General features: G+C 41.3%; 1 protein-coding gene across 9 annotated transcripts in view; it reads left to right on the top strand.

Moving 5' to 3' along the window:
- The window catches only part of PPP1R9A (protein phosphatase 1 regulatory subunit 9A), a 261,326-nt gene extending 242,440 nt beyond the window's left edge, over nt 1-18,886 (top strand). For 5 of the 9 annotated variants that reach the window (XM_010972521.3, XM_045508658.2, XM_074367461.1 and 2 more), the window contains 6 exons: nt 693-780; nt 879-962; nt 7,060-7,258; nt 9,233-9,352; nt 11,253-11,435; nt 12,771-18,886. In XM_010972521.3, the coding sequence (XP_010970823.2) occupies nt 693-780; nt 879-962; nt 7,060-7,258; nt 9,233-9,352; nt 11,253-11,435; nt 12,771-12,971 (875 nt within the window). In that variant the 3' untranslated portion in view covers nt 12,972-18,886. Of the gene's footprint in view, nt 1-692; nt 781-878; nt 963-7,059; nt 7,409-9,232; nt 9,353-11,252; nt 11,436-12,770 lie in introns of those variants that run through there. The other 4 variants (XM_010972537.3, XM_045508665.2, XM_045508662.2 and 1 more) reach the window with 3 other exon arrangements.
- Nucleotides 18,887-20,260: the final 1,374 nt, after the last annotated feature.

Below are 20,260 nucleotides of genomic sequence, written 5' to 3'. Positions count from 1 at the left end.
TCCACATCACGGGAGACCAGCCAAGTAGTGCTCCAACCCAACTTCTGAGAAAGACCTTTCAAAGATATAAATGTTTTATAGCCGAACTGCTTAAGAAGTCTCCCCCATGTTCTGCCTCCTCTATCCCAGGACTGGCCACAGGCCATTAGCAAGGGGCAGCCCAGAAGGGAAAGCTTTGAGTCTCACTTTCTTCCTAAATCTTCCAGATTCTCAGGGGTGACATTCTTTACTGGACTTGGGACACATGGGGAAAGTGGGCTGGGCTCCTGTCGGACAGCACTATAACCCAGAGGCAAGAGAGGCATGGAGGACAGAGCCCAGACGTTTGGAGCAAACAGTTGAAACTAGAGAAGGAACAAAAGGAAAGTCCTTTGGTCCCTGTTTTGAATGTAAGGGATGATTTGATAGTGTTTATTCTTGCTTTTGTTTTTTCATTCTAATATATTTAAAGCTAAAACTCTGTGACAAGTATTGGGCTTCTGTCTAACAAACCTCTCCTGGCTTAACTGAATGTTCCTCTACATACTCGTGTATCCTGTATCTTAAAAAAAGGTATCCATTATTTTCTCTTACAATTAGGAATTGAGGCAAACCCCTTAGATTCAGACATGCACTGACTTTTCACTCATGGTTTTTCAGAAATGATAATAATTGTTTGTTTTTTTTTTTTTTCACATATGTGTATATCCTAGATGTTGCCAAAGGTCCCAGGTTACTAAGGGCATCCAGTTCATTGGTGGTGCGAGGAGGAAAAATTAAGCGGAAGTTTGTGGATCTGGGGTAAGCACTTCATGAAGTAAAAAGCAAACTCTCTGTAAGAGAAAGATTAAAGGAGAAAATGTCAAATGCCCCTTTCTGACTGTGTGCTGTCATTATAGGGCACCTTTGCGAAGGAATTCCAACAAGGGAAAGAAATGGAAGGAAAAAGAGAAAGAAGTCAATAGGTTTTCTCCAGGTAGCAGGTATGGGTGGGTGACTGAGAACATTGATATATCCCTGTATCTAAACTTTCGGCCCCCTTCCATTGTTAGTCAAAATCAGTGGTCAGTATCTTCATGCTGAGTGATACACCTAGAGGTGACATGAAAGAAAAATCACACGATTCATATTTGTCTTACTCCAGTTACAGCCTACACCTGGCCTCAGGTATATCCATTGGCTTAACTTAGAATTATGGTCACATCAACAGTTTCAATAGATGTTTATCTAAATACAGCTTAAATATATGTGATATGTCAGTTAGGTGTATTTCAGCTTGTTTGCCTGGCTACCCACAATACTTGTTTCTTCTCTTTCTGTTAAGTTTGGAAGGGTAATTTTGCATTTAAGTACCTTGTTGACTTTCAAGGCTGTTCTGCCCAAATGCGTGTAAGGAAGACCACCGTCTCTCACTAGACTCAGCTATTAAATGGACTTTTGCAGGCGCCATCAATATGCTTACTGTTCAGTAAAGACTTTCCTGCAGAGAAGTGAGCTCTGGATAACACGTTGTCAAGCTTCCCCAGTTTTATTCTGAGATTACATAATTTTAAACTTAGGTTTGTATAGGGAGACAGCAATGCATAGAGCTCTCTCTGAAGTCTGACTGCCTGGGTTTCAGTCAGTCCTCTTCAAGTTACTGTCTTTAAAATCTTGGACAAATCTTGGACCTCTGTGCCTTTGTTTTCTCATATGATATGTGAAATGAGGATAATAAGAGTAGCTACCTCATAACATTAGTGTGAGGATTAAATGAGTTTTCATATAAAGCATTTAAAATGGCACCTGGCACATAGGAGGCATTCAAAAATAGTAATGAAGATAACAATTTGCTATTTATTATTATTATTATTATTATTATTATTATTATTATTATTATTATTATTACTACTACTATTATTATTATTATTACTACTATTATTATTATTATTACTATTACTATTTGCAGGTTACAGAGGAGTTTTATATTTGTCATTTTATTTAATCCTTACAGTAAGATTGGGAGGGCAGATTATAATACCATACTTTAGTCATGAAGAACTTCACTTTCACAGAATTTAATTGATTAGCCCAGGACTATGCAGCAGACATTAATGTCAATTAGCTGGGGCTTGTGCCGCTGTCCAGATGTCTTTCTAACACTGCACATTTCTAACACCTCCAGTTACTTAAGCGCCTAGTGATGTTTATTTACATGTCTTTATGAATTTGGGACTCATTCCAAGAGCAAAGACTAAGGAAGAAACAGATAAAATGCTAAGAATAAAAGAATGTAAAATTATTTGGGGACCATTTATCCATTTTATAGGTTGTGCCCAGATGTTTCCTTTTTATTTTCCTCTTTTCTGGCATACACCTCAGTAAGAAATTCTGCCCTCTCCCTAGGGTAACAGGAGAACGGGGAGAAAGGTGGGGGATGAAAAGAGAGAATTCCAAAGTTAATTATTTTTTGTTCGCACGGGTTTCCTTTGTGCTGTACAATGGAGAAAGGTGCTGTTTATATTTGAGGACAGGGATCTCAGGAAAAATAAGGCCATAATGCAATTCAAAAGTGATTTTTAACTTTGCACGGTTTTGAAGTGAGAAATATAAACCTGTCTGCTTTGTGCCTTAAAATTAAGAATAGAAAACTCTCAAATATACTCAGGGGAGGAAAATGACAAGTAGTGAAACCGTTTAAGGGAGAGAGAGGTGCCCAAATGCACAGTGGGAGAGAAACTTGGATGCTTCTGAAGTCACACTGTGCTCCCCCTACGAGGGAAGTAAGCACAGGCACCCCGCGGAGGGCACAGGAGGAGGTCTTACTGAGCTTCGTCCTCGTCCTCGTCCTCGTCCTCGTAGCCAGAGTCATCACGTCCTTAGATAAATTCGAGTTGAAAATCAGGCAAACCTTGATTGCGTTGGTAAGCCCTCACCTCACTCTTGGCAAAATCACAGACAGCCGAGGGTGGGCTGTCGTCAGCACGTTAACCACAGCTCATGGCAGCTTTTGAACCATCAGCCAGCCAGGTTTTTCTCCTGCCAGCCCAGCCAGCTGTATTTCAACCCGTTAACTCTGCAGACTCTCTCCTTCAGTAGTCACAAGCAGTTTCCAGTGTGAAATGTGGCAAAATAGTTTTCGATTAGAATCATAATTTTATAATTATTTGTAATTACATTAGAATGTTGACAGGACCAAAAGGAATGAATGTAATTGAAACAGTCAGCAGGAAAGGAGGAGGACTTTTTCTGTTTCAAAAAAATAATTTTTTGAGCTATTGCAGTAATTGGTTAACACTAATCAAATCGAATGATGGTCTCTGTTCTCCTATGTAGACTGATAATGGGCCCAGAACCTCATGAAACATATTCCAGGAACACAGTTACTGCCCAGTAGGAGCTTAACGCAGTGGAGCTGGTCTCCTAAAGCCCGAGTGCAGGCGGGTGGTGCGCAGCAGCTGCTGCAGGGTCCCACTGCTGTTGTGGAGAAGGACTGGGAACAAACTCATCACCCTGTGAGGTTTCCTCAGAAAAGGGAGGGAGTGATTCACAGAGTCAGTTATCTCACCTCTTAGGCTCCTCATCCAGTTGTAAAAATCTGATGCGGTCACTCAATCAGTAATAACCTGAAGCTGTTAGACTTTAAAGAGGCCAGACATTTGCTAAAGTTGGTCTTGGTTTTAGCTTTTTCCTTCCCAAAGAGTAAAGAGTTTATTATACTCCTTGTGGAGACATAAATATGTGACCGGCATGAGACAAATAAATGAGGGTAAAATCAGAAGAAGAAGAAATAAACCCTGCAAAGAAAGACGGTTTGGTTCTGTCCTTTTCAAATGTGTGCTCAGTGTTTAAATGGGTAACATAGCAGATTAAAAAAGCAGGAAACACTTAGTTGTCGGAGCTTGTTCGTCCCTTAAAGCACGCACCAAAGAGCAGGATAGAATGGTCTCCTAAATTCTAGAGCAAGAGCCACTGGTGCCAGGGGAGTGTCTGCTTTGGAGCCCTGCAGGAGGAGCTCCCAGCTCAGTCACGGACTGGAAAGCCCTGTGAGCAGGTATGTGTGTCTCAGAACGAGGCTAGGTGGTGGCAGGTGGGAAGAATGCGGGGACAGGAGATGGCACTCCTCTGTGGAAGTGAATCTGCGTTCACCTTAAAAGCGTGAACAGTGGAGAAAACACTGAGCTGGAATCCAGTATCCATTCTGACTTTGCCATAGGTAAGTCTCTGAATTCCTTGGGCCTTGGTTTCCTACCAAAAAATAAGTGAGGTGGATTAAAACTCCATAGTCTGTAACTCCCCCCACCCACCTCTACTTGCACCATCCAGTATGCTACCCTAGCCTCTAGTCAGACATAGTGTTGAGCACTTAAAATGTGGCTTGTCTACACGAGATGCGTTGTAGGAGAAAATGCATGCTCAGTTTCAGAGACTTAGTATGGAAAAAAGAGAATATGAAATATCTTATTAATAATTTTATAATACTGATTATGTGTTGAAATAAATATTTTGAATATTTTGGGTTAAATTATTAAAATTAATATTACCTTTTTTCATGTGGCTAGTAGAAAAGTTTAATTTATATATATGGTTCATATTATATTTCTATTGGCTAGTGTTGGTCTATATGATTCCATGAAAAACAAATACTCTTATTTCTAACTCATTATTTAGTTGGTCTGTAAATTAGTATGTATTCATTTGTTCATTCTTTTTTATCTATACGTATTCCTCTTTGTTCCAAATATTACTTGTTTATACACAAAAATACATATGATACAATACAATTTATTTTAAAAAGAAATTAGAGCAAAATAAGATAAAGCAAAAAGATTGGTTCTTAAAATAGGACATCTTCAACAGTACCTTCACAGAAAATAAAACAGCGGTAGATGTACCTGCAGAGAGATTTACCTCCCCAGAGGTGCGTGATTACATTTTCAAGGAGTGGGGATGGGGAGAGGGGTTGAGACCCAACACCATGGAGACGTTCTGGGGCTGTAAAGCTGGAGACGTAGTTGTATCTCCCTCTGACATATATTACTTTCCAAACGGGAAAAACCCAAGATTCTTCCCCATTTGAATTTGTTCACATTAAAGAGATAAGTTTTCTCTCCCTGTCTCAGAGAGGGGGACAGCCGTTGTTCTCCTATAAAACCATTCATAGTCATATTTTTCAGATTCCTCCCCTATAATGTAGACCAAGTGTAGGATGACAACTGGTTCTCGTGTCACCCTAGAAAGAGGGAATTAAGATATGGGGAAATCAGTGCAATAATTTTCTGTATATAATAACCTGTTTCTGCTCTAGCAATTTCAGATTTGCATTCAGGTAATATTAATAAATATAGATATTAAAAACTTTAAGAGTAAGCTCAGACATGTATTTTAAAATATAGTTTCCGGATCATCTCTTCCCTCTCCCCCAAATTCTAATTCGGTGTGTCTGGGTGCCCCAGACTCCACATTACAACAGCTGCCCCAGCTGATCTGTATCAGACTTGTTTGGGGGCCACTATACTGATCCATGACCCAGGAATAAAGTGCTTCTTACAGAAGGCCAGCCTGCCTTTGCTAGCATGCTTTCTTAAGTTTAGTTATTATACCCCCATTTTTTGACAGTAAGTAAGTGGATTTAAGGATACAAGTTATTTTTTGTTTTTTGTTTTTTGTTTTTTTAGTTTAAACTTTAGGATGAAATTGAAGGTTGACACATCTCTGGTTGGTCTCTTTTATCCTTTCAGACCTCTTTTTTTTTTTTTTTAAGAGATACACTATTAAAACCATCAGATATTCTAGTATGTTTAGTGTGACATAGTTTTACTCACCCAACCTGTGATCTCAGTATTCTACCAAAACTGTGCTGACTTCTCCATTCTCTTTAGTTATCATTCTCATAATCCTTTGTATATTGCTTTAGAGTTTACAAGATAGTTTTTACATTAATTGTCCCATTTGAATCTCACAGTAATTGTTGGAAAGGAACAGGAATTGTTAGGAGTTGTATTATTTACATAAGTTTGAAATGTATAATGTTCCAAAATAATGTGAAATGAGATGGGAGAAAGTTGACACTCATTGTATATGTGGGACGTAAATGTCCAGCCATGGTGCTGAGGCACTTGAAAGGGAATCTCTTTGTTGTCATGACATCAAGAGCTAACAAACAATAGGCATCGCTTCAAATATCACTCGTACATATTGAGGGTGACTTCTTCCAAAATGCACAGAAACTACTTCACATTCCTGCCTCAGCTCTATGAAGGTATCTGCATTATGGAAAACAATCTGTTTTCAACCTGTTTCTCAAATGCCTTTGAATCCTTTAAATGTTAAACAATAAGCATAGACCTTTATATTTTTACTGTCTTCAAAGTAATTTCACACACATCTCATTTAATTCTTAACAACCATGTATAAGATACAGAAAATATCCACCTTTTATAGATAGGAAAATAGAGGCTGAGGGAAGGCTTTGTACGCAGGAGGTGAAAAACCCTGGACCCCCAAGTAGGGTGTTAGAACCTCAGGTCTGGTGCTCCTCCTCTAATCAGGCATTAAGATTATGATGAAAAACCAGTAAGGTGTGTGTTCTGCTGAAAGTATCGTGAGCCCAGAAACTTTCATATTATTTAAATATATCACTTTCTAAAGTCTCAGACTCTTGGGAACCTGTGTTCAGAGGAGACCAGGAAAGAACGCTGATTATGAACTCATGTCACTAGTGGTGAGGCACTGTTAGGTGGCCAAAATACAGGCAATGCTGTGGTACTTAACTTAACAGCAGTGCCTCGATGACTGTGCCCCTCCCTGATTTTAATTTATCCACATACATTTATTAGGCACATTTCACAAAATTCACCACAGCAATAGCGATATCAAAATGTTGACCATTGTTATAGAATCCACTTAGATCCAAAAAAGATAACCATTAAGATTAGTGTTCTAGTCAAAAAGTGCAGAATTTTTGTTCTTATCTGCTGTGTAGAATAGTTTCTCAAACTGTTACTTCGAAATATATTCAGAGTCCCTTCAGAATTCAGTTCACTGAGTTTTACCTCTTTTCTTTCTTTGTCTGACACACCCATTCCTTTCATGATCCAGGCTCTTCAGAGGCAGGCTGGACCACTGGAAACTGAAGCCAGCCGCCACCGCTCAGGCCTCCACTCGCTCAACTGGCCTGCCTTTCTCATGGTTTAACGAAAGCCGGAAAGGATCCTATTCCTTCAAGAACCTGCCTTCGACTACAAGTCCCCTTCAGCCTTCTCCTGAAACTCTAATTTCAGATAAAAAGGGGTCCAAGGTAGAAAACACATGGATTAAAAAAGCAAACAAGAAAGCCCCCAACCCTTCCTCCTCTTCAGTCTTTGGAAAGCATTCTCAACTTGTGTGTGTACTCTGGATCCGAGAAACCAATGTGATAACACTGCAATAAACAATGCATGGTATTTCTTGTGTGGGGGAGAAAGCAAGCCTCATTTAACCATCACCTTCTTTAATACTGTTCCATTCTAGATTGTACGTTAATCTTTGATATCCTCGTCTTTTCACATACTGCTATTTAATCTCAGTTTGACAGTTAAGCCATGCTGGGAAAGATGCATTTGAATCATGGAACAGTATGATAGATCTGTTTACCAAGTATTCCACTTTAAATTATATTATAAACCTATTTTTGCTGTGCTCTTCAAGATTTACTGGAAAACAAATAAATTTGGGGCTGAATATGTGTTCAATATATCTAAATGAAACTCTGTCAGACAAACCGATGCTGACATAGCACCCTCACTTATTTCTTCTTTTAAATCAAACTTCTGTGTTGAAAAACTGTTATAATTCTATCACCAAAGTTCTTTAACTTTAGCAGAATTAGGAATTATATGCTGATTTGTTTTTAAATGCATGATGGTTATTTCCAGCATGACGCTGCAAACCTTAACCTAACATTTTATTGAAACGTATATGGCGGCTAACATGTTGTTTGGTCTCCTTTTATCTGTGTTCACTTTTCTTTCTCACAGAAACGGCTAATGAATGTTACTTGATTTAATTCTTTTCTTGAGGTCCACAGCTCATAAGGTTTTGACAGAGTTTGGGGTCATATCTCCATTGACAGTATCAAATGGTAATGTTCTGTGTTAAGTGCTCTCCTGCTGGAATGTTTTACTAGCTTAGCTCCGTGTGCTCTGATTTAGTCTCCTTTCTGAAGTTGTAGCAAACCTTGGAGTTTGGGACTGAATTCTCTAGCCTCTGGCATGGTATTTATTCTTGACAACCGACTAAACCCAATGCAAGGGGACCTAACAGAAAACTAACAGTCCAAATCCTAAGGAAGTGGAATAGGAAACAAGATGGTGTTGGTTAAGTGCTTTGAGTTCCTGGGAAGCCAGTCCTTCTAGAATAATTAGCAGAAGTTTTGGCAGCAGTATGCCACTTTGGTCTTGAATCGGTTTCAGTCTAGGATCTGAGAAATCTAAATGTTGTTTAAATCATTCTACCACTATCCTGCACTGGAGAGACTCCAGGTTTGGTTTAAAATGTTTTCACAGAAGCAGCTATGTAGTCATTGGGAATTTATTTGACTTTCACACCCACTGAACATTTGAATGAAGTTCTGGGGAGGTTTCACTTGCAGACCCCCTACCCCCAGGTGATTATTTGGAAAGTGTGTCTGTTCATGCTGCAGCCTCTTTGGCACTCCGCTGGCATGCTGTAGCGTAGCGTGTAGCTCCTAGGGTACTGTTAGCCTGTGACCTCCCCAGAACTCATCGTCTTGAAGGTTACATCCAGGAGAGGATCTGCCGTTTCTCACAGTGTTTATCACGGCCAACAGCAAGCGATCCTTCCCAGGGGGTGCTCAAGCTACCTTTCTAATACGGATTGCCATCTGTTCCTAATAACTCAGGCTCACCACACCATCTTGTATTTTTACTTACACTGTTACTCATCACCATTAGGGTCAAGGGAGATAGGCTTATTACTATTACTCCTCTGAGCAGTGGCAGAGGATAATGAATGCTGTACCCTTGAAGAGAGACTGAAGAATCATTTCTCTAATACACCTATCCTTTCATCTGATGGAGAAAGCGCCCAGAATTCCCTACCAAGCACAAAAGGCGCAGTGTTCTCAACCACTGCCTGGTTGAAGGTCATCACCAAACCAAACATGAATTTCTTCTAAGATTACTTAAAAAGAACCTTTTTAGAGCTTGCAAACATACCTACCTCTGGTTCACTCACTGCTCATTTAACACCACGCTTTATTTATTTTTTTCAGAACTTTACCTTCAACGATGACTTCAGTCCCAGCAGTACCAGTTCAGCAGACCTGAGCGGCCTGGGAGCAGAACCCAAAGCACCCGGGCTCTCCCAGTCCTTGGTGCTCTCGTCAGATGAGGTACGCGCAGGCACTTAGGACAGAGCTGCCTCCTTGGCTCGTACGTTCTGCCCGTGAACTATCTCCAGGAAAACGGTTTTAGGTAGACTTTGCATGTACATCATAGGGACTGTGGTTTGATTTTTGATACGAAATCTTTGTGATTTCGCTCCCTCTCTGTCTCAACATGAGAGCGAAGTACTGTTTCTGGGCCTCTTTAAGCTGTCCGGGGACCTCCTTAGCCTTTCTTTGATTTAAATGGGATGACTCTAAACAGCGGGGTCGGGATGGGAGGCCCGGAAGTCACGTGGGAGTTTGCAGAACTCCCTTCCCTTTCTCCTGAACCTCCCTCCATCCCTGCCCAAGATTCTGATTTTCAGCCCCAAATGAGAATCACTGCAGTGGTGAGGGGAGAGGAAGGAAAACGAGGAAGAGCCACTTGTTTAGAAGCTAGGATCGGATGAGCACTGAGACGAATTCTCAGGAGACAAATGTGGACGAAAGAGGCAGGAAAATACATTAGTGATCAACTTAGTGCCCCAAGAGATGAGCAGAAGGGAAAAATACCAGTATTGGGAACAGGACTGGGGCTGGGGGAGAAGCAGTGCAAGTAAAGATACTTTCACCGTAAATATTCATTCTTAGTTACTTCTTTCTAACATGATTTTTGCTTTATAAACTTTTTTCCCTCTTAAACGTTTCTGCCCAATTCTTCAGGCTTGGCATGATTGTAATTGTACTGAAACTCTGTGCTGAGATGTGTTATGTGCTGTTTCTGTAACACTTCTCTTTTTGGTTCCTTTGTTGCTCTCTCACTCAGAGCCTGGATATGATAGATGACGAGGTGAGCGCTCAGTGGGCTGTGTGGTGGCTTCCATGGTATCGTCTGAAGCTTCTGTTCTTTCTTGGCCAATGATTTAAAATCAGACAATACAGGAAAATTTCCTCTATTGTGGAGGGTTTCCTTGTATTAAATAGTTCATGTCTGTCTCTCATTGAAAAGACATTCCTGAGTCCAGAGCATCTCCGAATTCCACCTCTGAGTCCTCTGCACATCTCCCATCACCATTACCCTGACACAGCCCATCGCGTTTCATCTCCATTGCCTTCATCTCCGCCTTCCCCGGCCCCTCTTCCCTGCTCCCTGCATGGTCAGAGGTGACTCCTGTCTCTCCTCCCGGATTTATCATCGCCCTCATCTCCTCTCAGCTGAATGGTTCTAGGAACCACGCTGCCCTCTGCACTATTCACAGTGGACAGGGCCTGAGATTTGGAACAGACCACTAAGTGCTGAGCGCTTCCACTTACTAACCTCGTGATCTTGGACAATTCTGTAGACTTTCTGAGCCTCACTTTCCTCATTTATTAAAAGTCATTATGGAAATTATCTGCCCTGCCTTCCTCACAGGTTTGCTTGCTGCTCAAATGAAATAATGGCTGGGAAATTTCCCTAAGAATGCTTGAGGACATAATACTCTCCTCTTCTAAGTAAAAGATCTATCTCAATATTTTCAAATGTATTTTGTATTTACATATCTCTGATGTCTTATGGGAGGATCAAGGCAGAGTGATGCATTATAGAGATTAAAGAAGTATTTGTTTTCTGCACCTGATAATCTTTCCAAAGTGTTTTAATGTGAAAACTTGCAACATTAGAGTGTGTTTTTCAGTCTTAAACTTCCTACATTAATAATGCTGCTTTATTTGGGGGAATTTTAAATTTTCCAAGTACCTAAAAAATGCAGAGGTAATAACTACGTGTGTGTGTGTGAACACACACAACTAGAACCATTAGCTTATTCAGTGGTTTTAAAAATAAATGTGGCTTTGGTAGGCAAGAAATGGCTTTTGATAGGATCACATGCCACTGAGCTACAGCATCCTGGTCCTTTAACAACCCTGCGTAACGTTCCTACCTCAGATCCTTGACGATGGACAGTCTCCCAAACACAGTCAGTGTCTGAATCGGGCCGTTCATGAATGGAGTGTGCAGCAGGTTTCTCACTGGCTAATGAGCCTAAATCTGGAGCAGTATGTCTCTGAATTCAGTGCCCAAAACATCACTGGAGAGCAACTCCTGCAGTTGGATGGAAATAAACTAAAGGTAAAGAATTATGTTTGTATGTGTTAGGTTACCAAGTATAACTTGTGTTACTCGTAGCACCTAAAATGTTTCCATTAGATAAGAGCATTCTGCGTATCTACCAGGTTAATTCTCATCCACGGTCAGCAGAAAGGACACTGAATTATTTCTGAGTAGTAAATGAAGTTTTGGAAAGTCGTCAGGAGTTCTAAATCAGACAGTGGCTGCTGAGTAGGAGAGCTAGCAACACTCGGCCCATGTATTACCTCTGCTTACTCCCTATGCAGTGTGAGTGTTAATGATGGCCAATGTGGACTCTCATCACATTCCAGCTAAAAGCCAGATCCATGAATCTTCCCTTTCTGACTCGTTTCTCCTCCACCCTCATCTTTCCCTGCATACCGCTGCAAAACTGGGACCGTGTTCTCCCGAGAACTTTCCTCCCCCACCACGTCCAGGCCATGTCTCTGTCCCCCGCCATCACACTCTCATTTTCACCTGTCCAGTCCATCTCTATTAGAGACTGAATTGGCACCTACCCCCATGGAAAAAGGGCAAAAGGAGCTTCCAGCCAACTCACCACCCCCAACCTCAGCCCCCTGCTGGGCTGACGGGCAGATGAGTGTCTCCTGACAGTCTTGAAAAGGTTAGAGCTCAATCAATAGCCTGTGAATATGAAGGCCTGATTGACAGGGCTGTCCCTGTTGGGGAGATGGATGCACCCCGCTGTTGATTCTGAAGGTCATGAAACATTTAAAGTACACGGCCAACTCCCCTTGTTCTGAATTCTCAGCTCATCGAGCAACCTCTTCATTATAACCAGGCTTCCTTTATAGGTCTTCCCACAGGGAAGAATGACCAGTCATGGCATTCCGGTCCCAAAGACTTTTTCGGTCTTCAGTGTAATGCACACACTGGCAGAAAGGAAGCCATTTCGATTCTTCCCGCCCTTCTCAGCGCCCTCTGTGCCAGCAAGTGCCTGCTCCGAGCTTTTGAAAATACTGAGTTTAGCAATACTTTTGCCTGTAAATGTCTACAGCCCAAAGGCTGAAGAAGCAGAATTGTGCCCTTTTTTCATTCATTTATGCGTTAATTACCAGTTCAGAAGGCATTTACTTAATGAGGTGTAGGTTGTACTGTGCTAGGGACTTCAAAGAACAAAAGAACAGATAAAGCTCAGCCCCACGGTGTGTTTGTAGATTTTTGACAAATGAAATCACCTCTTGCTCAGTCTCTACCTCTTCGATTGTTTTTAAACAACTTTCTTGAGTTTTAACATACTGTGATCGCAGCCTCATCGTGAGCAGAGAGGTCACTGGTTTTAAAATTCAGTTTGTCTCTGTGTTTCCTTCTTAGGCTCTTGGCATGGCTTCGTCCCAGGACCGAGCTGTAGTCAAAAAAAAACTCAAGGAAATGAAAGTGTCTCTAGAGAAGGCTCGGAAGGCTCAAGAGAAGATGGAGAAACAAAGAGAAAAGCTGAGGCGGAAGGAACAGGAGCAAATGCAGAGGAAGTCTAAGAAGACAGAAAAGCTGACAGAGGGGGCTGGTGAGCAGTAAGGCCCCCGGAGAGACGCCGCCACTTCCTCCTGCCCGCTCTCCCCTCGAGGATGCGGGAGCTGATGACGGGTAACGTGCTCTAGGCAGACTAGGGAACCGTGCGTTCAGTAACTGCATTTGCTGCAATAATAGAATATACTCTTCCTTTTAACCTCCTGAGATAATCCCAAGCCACCTTTGGTTTCGTAACAAACCAACGATCCCATTTGTGAGAGACACCAAGTAGCGGTGTCTCTCTTCTTTTGTGTTGGGTGGGTGGTGTCACTTGGAAAACCAGCACGAGCCTGCCCAGCAGGAGCACGACGCACCCTGGTGGTGTCAGTGGGGCGCCATGAATTTTCAGTCTGGTTGCCTGCATCTGGCCAGTGGCACACATCTGTATGGCCAAGAGCACCACTCTGCCATGAGATCTGGGCTGCGGAATCTCCTCCAGAGTGTGGGGAAAGTGCCCCCTCGTATCTGTGTCTGGACAGTGAGACAACCCCACTGCGGAAACGTGGGGGCTCTGCCACGTAATTACCTACCATGGCAAAAAAACAAGCAAACTGTTCTGCTTGCTGGGCATCAGGAAGAGAGAAAAGAATTAGTTATTTGTTAACCCCAGAAGGAAGCAGAAGCCTTAAGAATGTGAATGTGGGTATTACCTTGGGGTTCTGAGGGTAACATTTATCCTCCAGATTTGGCCAAACAAAGAAAAATTTAGACATTAACGCAGCCATGGGATATTGGGATCTGTTGTTTACTTTGCTACTTCTGCGTGTTCAGTATTTCAGCAACACTGACACACACAACACAGTTCCTTTTTCCCCCCAACAAATTGAACAGGAAATTGGTTTTTAAGGAAACCAACATTTTCAGGTTTCCTCTCCCGGAGAACATTCTGGCTGGTCTTCAGCCTTACTGTGACACAATCAGGAATTTGTCACAGATTTTCTACTCAAGATTTCCCCAGTGGGCTCGGTTAGTGTATTAACAAATGTACTTTTAAGAAAAATAGAAATACCAGTTAGAGAAAAGTTAGATTTGACTAACATTCAACCAGAGAAGCAACTATGTTCCCGTAAAGGAGAGCTGTCAGTTCTATTCTAGAGATGTTTTGAATGGTTTCCCTGCCCTTCTCTTCCATTCTTTAGAGAGTTCCACTTCACAATTGAAGTTTGTTCAAGATGGTACCCAGGATACAGTCTAGCAGTGTGGGCAGTTATACCTATTTTAAAGCCAGTATTAAGGATTTCAGTATTTCAGCAAATGAATTCCAGCGCAGGCGACTGGGGCAGGGGAGAAGATGGCTTGTTTTTTGGTTGTTGCTGCTGCTGCTGTTTTGCTTTTTATGCTCACGTATCTAGTTCTCTTTGCTGCACTGGCTGTAAAAATGAGGTCATCCACTTTCCTGGAGATGAGTTTTAAAATAAGAGTTGAGGCCAGACAAATCCCTGGACAAGCATTTTACTTCCTTTACTCCATGGGGTGGGGGGGGTCTCTGTCATTATCTCCCGCTGGAAATATTATAAATGCAGAGCTTAGGGGACAGTTTTCGATGGTTACAAGTAACAGGTGGTGTAAAAGGGCTCCCGCCTATGTAGCTCCGTCTCATATTTTGAACATTGTGATTTTTCTTTTTGCTTGTGTAAATATTGGAAATCTGGAATTGTCTAAACTAGAAATTTATAATCCTTTTCTTTCCCTAAGGCCTGTTTCCTTTACAGTGACAGAGTACTGTCAGTTAGCTTCCCTTCTTTTGTCACTAGGTATAGAAATCATTCATTCCATCCTTAGAAACATCCTTAGAAAGTAACATTGTGTTTTACAAGGATCAAAGTCCCTACCTACTTTTTTCTGTCTCCCTTCATCTGGGGTATGATAAACTGCCATCCTGGATACTCTGTTATATTTTGAGATGTGTGGTGCTTTGCTGTTTATTAATATCGTAAGAAACAAGGACCGACTCTTAATGGACTACAAAATTCAGCAAATCTTTTTCTAATACTAACAGACTAAATTAGTCAAAATCTAATTATGCCAGTGCTTGCTCTTGTAAATTTTTGCCATTTTTGCTTATTTTGGGGGGAAAAAGTCATCTGGATCACACTGGAAGTTTCACTGTCTGCATTTTAAGAGTGGAAATAGAAGGACGATTATCTTTTGTAAAGTTTACACTTTAGGATTATTTGAAAATGGATGTATATACTGGAAATGTCTATAGTCTCTCTGCACATAATTTATGAGCTATTATATTGCATTTTCTTAAATGGCTTAGAAGTATTCTTTATTTTAACTTTATTTGTACACTTCCAATGCTGAGATCAATGACCAACTGACAATATTATAAATCAGATTCTTATTCGTCAAATCATTTAGTTTGTATTATAGCTGCTTTGACTTTTTTAAGTTAAATTATAGTAATTTTAGGTCTTAGTTATTTTAATTACTAATTAAAACTGCTGAAATTGTAAAAGGCACTTGATTTGATTGTCCAACAAAGGGTAAGATGTAAACTGCCTGAGAAGAGGGTATGAAAACAAAGTGAAGGACCTCAGACCTTGTGAACGTGGTGTTTTCCTGTTATTTCCTTTCCTGACGCTAGTGCATGAGGCCTGGCTGAGCGTCTTACACGATTCCTATTTTAATGCTAGTGGTTTTCAGTGTCATGAACTTTAAGGGCTTTATAGTTTTTTTTAATTTACCAGAAGTGGACAAAAAAGGACTATCTGGTTATTATAAGCTGTATTCCCTAAATGACAGCTCAGTACAACTCTAACAACAGCCACAAGCATTTTGGGGAAACAGGTAATGCTTTGGGGGACAGGGGATTGGGATTATGGTGAGGCCAAGCTGTAGACCAAGAGCATTGTGTGGGCTGAATGTCTGGGGCAGGGTGTCCATGAAAGGACTTGGATCACTTTAGGTAAGACTATCTCCCCTCAAGTATCTCAGAGTTTATAGGAAAGTTTTCTCCTCCTTTCTTTCCCTGCATCAGAAGTTGACTGTAGCGTGATGTGTTTGTTAGGGTAGAAACCTAACTTGACCCATCCTAACACGCTGATGGTGTCCACTGTTAGTTTCATGACCACAAAGCTCTTCTTTGTGGTTCCCCTTCAGCTGGGACTGACGTGGATTTCCCGCCCTCAGCATCACGTAAGCATTTTTAACCCACAACAGTTCATGACTGCAGTGTGACAGGTGCCAACTCCACACTCTGCATCTCAGGGGCCCGAAAGGGGAACAGCCCCCTAGTGCTTCTTTGTCCTTGTTGGGAACAAAGGGGCAAGAGGACAAGGGAGAAACCAAATGGCTGCTTACCTCTCATCCTGTGGTTACCGCCACCCCGAAATCTTCAGGTCTCCCAAGGCCCGAGCTGCAGCCCCAAGCTGGGTGGTTGGATCTAGCACCTTAAATAGCCTTCATGGCTTTTGCTGAAGACAGTTGCTTTAAAATTATATTTTAAAAGGGAAATGAAAATTCACCTTTATATGGTGATTCTAACTCATTTGGAAGTGTTAGACGTTGCACAGCCCAAGCCACAGGAGAGGAGGCTCGTGTCTGAGCACAGGATTCAGGCAGCTTCAAAAGGGAAGTGTCCCGGTGATGGGGTCTCTCTGCTGCGGATGTGACACAGCCCCTCGTCACACTGAGATAGTTCAGAGGTACCAACTTCCATTGGAGTGACTGCATTTACTGTCCCCACTGGAGCTGCAGCTGAGGGACACTTCAGCTCATGGACAGCAGCCTCTAGGGTTCACGGCACCTGCTTAATGCCAAGAAGTCCTCAGTGCTTTCTAAACGAAAAGGTAAAATGGAAAAGAGAAGCCCAATTTTTAAACTATCTTCCCCAGTTTACCTTTAATCAAGGATCTACCAAGTGCACTGTCCTGAAGCCAAGTATTTAGGGAGAAAGTCCAGAAATAAAATGCCTATATTTTCTATTAGAATTGTCTTCCTTATGATGACGGAGGTGGGGAGTAAATTCTCGAAAGGAAACAGCGTTGTAAGAAATGCATACGCGCTTCAGTGATTCACCCCTGGAGAGCAGCCTGTGTACACGGGCAGATCTTATTTATATTTGTCTTAGGCGTTTGAAGTCTCAGGAAATTTAGTCTCAGCCCAAAACATTTGGGGAAAAAGTAACACCAGACAGTACACAAGTAGCACTTAAAGCAGCAGCAAAGAACAGGCCCTACCAAGAAGCTGAAGGGCAAAGAAGCAAGCCTACAGAAACAATGTCCCCTAGAAAACGCCAACATCAGGTTCTACCTTATGGGACAAGAGGGTCCTTACGTGCTAGTGGCTGGTGTCTGTGTGGATGTGCTGGAGAATGGTGGTAACTTGAAGACTCACATATGTGAGTGTGTGGACCAAGTGTGGCATGGGACCTGCTCCCAGACCTACAAAGTAGGGAAGGAAAGAAACCTGATGATCCCCAAGCCTTGGCCCCACTCCAGCCCCAACCTCCGCATCACTAGGGACTCAAGAATGAATAGGTAAGGAGTAAGAGAACAAGAGGCAACTTCCCAAGTATATGCATGCTGTTTGTGTAGATGTACAGAACTGCATACGTGTGACTGCATCTCCCGCCGTACATACACACACCGCAATCACATGGCATTAAAAATACGTATTGTACATGGGACTTGGTAACGTCAGATAGGACTCCGAGCAGTATCATAGCCTTATTGCCACTTTGTGTGTGTGTGTACCTTGAATGGCTCATGAGATTTTAAGAAATTTTTTTTAATGTATTTCTACTAAATGCACTTATCCTTCTACTTGTTTATATATTTTGGTAAAATTGATTTACTAAATTCTTGGTATTTTAGTAAGATGACATTTCCTCACATGTTTGGTTAATGCATTGATGTCAAGATTGCACATTGCTGAGTGGAAGCTCAGAGTTTATGCAGCTTTGGGTGTTTTCAACTGCAGACTGCAGTTCCCTTGAATAAAAATGGCACTGTGTGTTCTTGTGCATTTGCGCACGTTCTAAAATGATGTATTTGGTCGCTGTGATGCTTAAGCCACCAACGACTGGCTCTCTGATGGCAGTGTTGCCATCACGTGACCATTTCTTTACTTCTTTTGTGGAGTGATGACTGGTTAGGTCATCACCAAATACATCCAAACGGATGTGAGCATGAGTATGTTGTTGGAAGGTGTACACTTCTGTCTCCTTCAGCTACCCGATTCACACACCCAGGTTTTCTGTCAAGAATTTAATCTTTCATCTGTGAAAGGACAATTGGCCAAAAATAATCAAATTACCTTAAAAAGTGGGAATTAAGAGGCACTCCAGGTAGGTAACACCTCCCAACAACATCAGATTTAATTAGTGCTTAGTGAAAACCCTTAAATATGTCTGTATATGTTTTCCTTAATATTTATTTATGGTCATCATGACTGCTTTTGTACTTTTTAATGGTGTTGCAATTAAACCACTGGTACACCTGCTACAGATCACTAACAAAACTGGCCAGCTAAAAAGAGAAAAAAGAGAGAATGAATTCTATTCCATTGTTGAGAAGTTGATTTATTTTCATCTCTCTTTATGTGTCACTAAAGGAAAAGAGTTGTTTGGAAACCATTTTAAGTCCAGTGAGTATGGACAGCATGTTATCTGAAAATTTTAATTTGTACCTTCTGGTGTCTGGTCATTTGCATGGAAGAGACAGCAGTGCCTCGTCTGCATTGTTCTCGTGTGCTTGGTTAGTACGTACTTCTCTAGATTGTTCTGTTTCAAACAACATTTCTTACTCTTTGGTTTTCAGAGGCACTCAAAGCAAAACATCACAGTGGCCCTTTGTTTTCTGACCCATCTAAAAATACCTGTGATTCCATTTAATTCGTTAGTGTAAATAAATTTCTTGCCAATGAGTATTATTATTGTTGTTAGACAACGAATGCAATAAAAAGAGAAATACTAAGATCTGTCCCAAGTAATTTTTTTTCCCTCTTCCATTTTCACCTTCAACTAAAACAAGCCTTGACTGGGTAAACCTGTATTAACTGTCAAAATATATCTGTCAATCAAGAGCAAAGTGCACATTTTCCATGGAAATGAAACTAAAAGTAAGTTTTAGCCCTGGTAAAGTGTAAATTGGCAGCTAGAATTACATTTGAAAGCACAATTACGGAACTGGGCATGGAGTTAAAAGATCAAAACTTCAACTAGAAGCTCCCTCACCCATCTTTCTGCTCCCGTCGTGGCTCCACCATCACAGCTCCTGATCCCCGTCAGCCAGAGAGGGTCTGTGACAAATCCACCAAGCAGTGGGTCTCACACAGCATGGGGCAAGCTCGGAGTCAGGCCATCCCAGAGTATGGGGTTCCTTTCAACAATTTTATTTCTAAAACCTTAAATATAACAAATGGAGGATATTAATTTCTCTCTTTCTCACACATACACAAACCATAATTTATCTGTGACTAAACCTTTGGTAATGCAAAAATTTAGATCTGAGCATCACAGAATAAATGCATTAAGCTGTTCTTCTCTTCCTTGGAGGCTGTTATGAAATTCCTAACCAGGGGCTAGCATGTGTCCCTTTTGAATGACTGAGTATAAGCTATGTCAAATTGGGTAATTTTCTTTTGGGGGCAGAATTTGCTTTTTCTGTCAATAACAAGAAAACAGAATATGGACATTTTACTGATGATATTAAGTGATTCTTGGGACCACATTAAAGGAAGTCACCTGTACATCAGAAATTGACACATTGTGACTGACTATACTTCAATTAAAAAAAAAAAAAGTCTCAACCTAAGTGCCACCGCCATTGATAGTTTCAAAACGATGTATCAGAGACTCCAGCCCCGAGGGCTGTGAACGGCATCACTGAATAATTGAGCACCCATAGGGCATGTGATATGAAGCTCACTGAGATTGTGACTAAAATAACTCTAATCCTGAAGTGAAGACAGTATCTTTTGATCCAAACAAAATGTTTCTATTTATTACTTTAAATCAGTGGTCTTAAATTATCAGCAGTTGGCAGATCTCAATTTATCTGCAAAGTATCTTCCCCAAAATTCCAGAGCATCATCAGGGCAAATGCCATAGAAAAACTTTGTTTCTAATAAGGCATCCCAAAAAAATACTCCAGCCTGCAAGACATACGTTCGAAACAGACACATAAATGAAGATGGATAACCTCTTCATACCAGCTTTTGTAAGATAATGACAAAGTCATCTTTTCTTCCTAGAATATAGCCAAGGGGTTGTTCTTTTCTTTTTTCCTTTTTCTTTGGGGGGTTTTCATCGCTCTCTTCTTAATCTCCAAGTACATCAGAATAGGGAA

The sequence above is a fragment of the Camelus bactrianus genome, chromosome 7, assembly GCF_048773025.1.
Source record: "Camelus bactrianus isolate YW-2024 breed Bactrian camel chromosome 7, ASM4877302v1, whole genome shotgun sequence".
In the NCBI taxonomy this organism is placed as follows: Eukaryota; Metazoa; Chordata; class Mammalia; order Artiodactyla; family Camelidae; genus Camelus; species Camelus bactrianus.
This window is presented reverse-complemented; position numbering and strand designations above follow the sequence as displayed.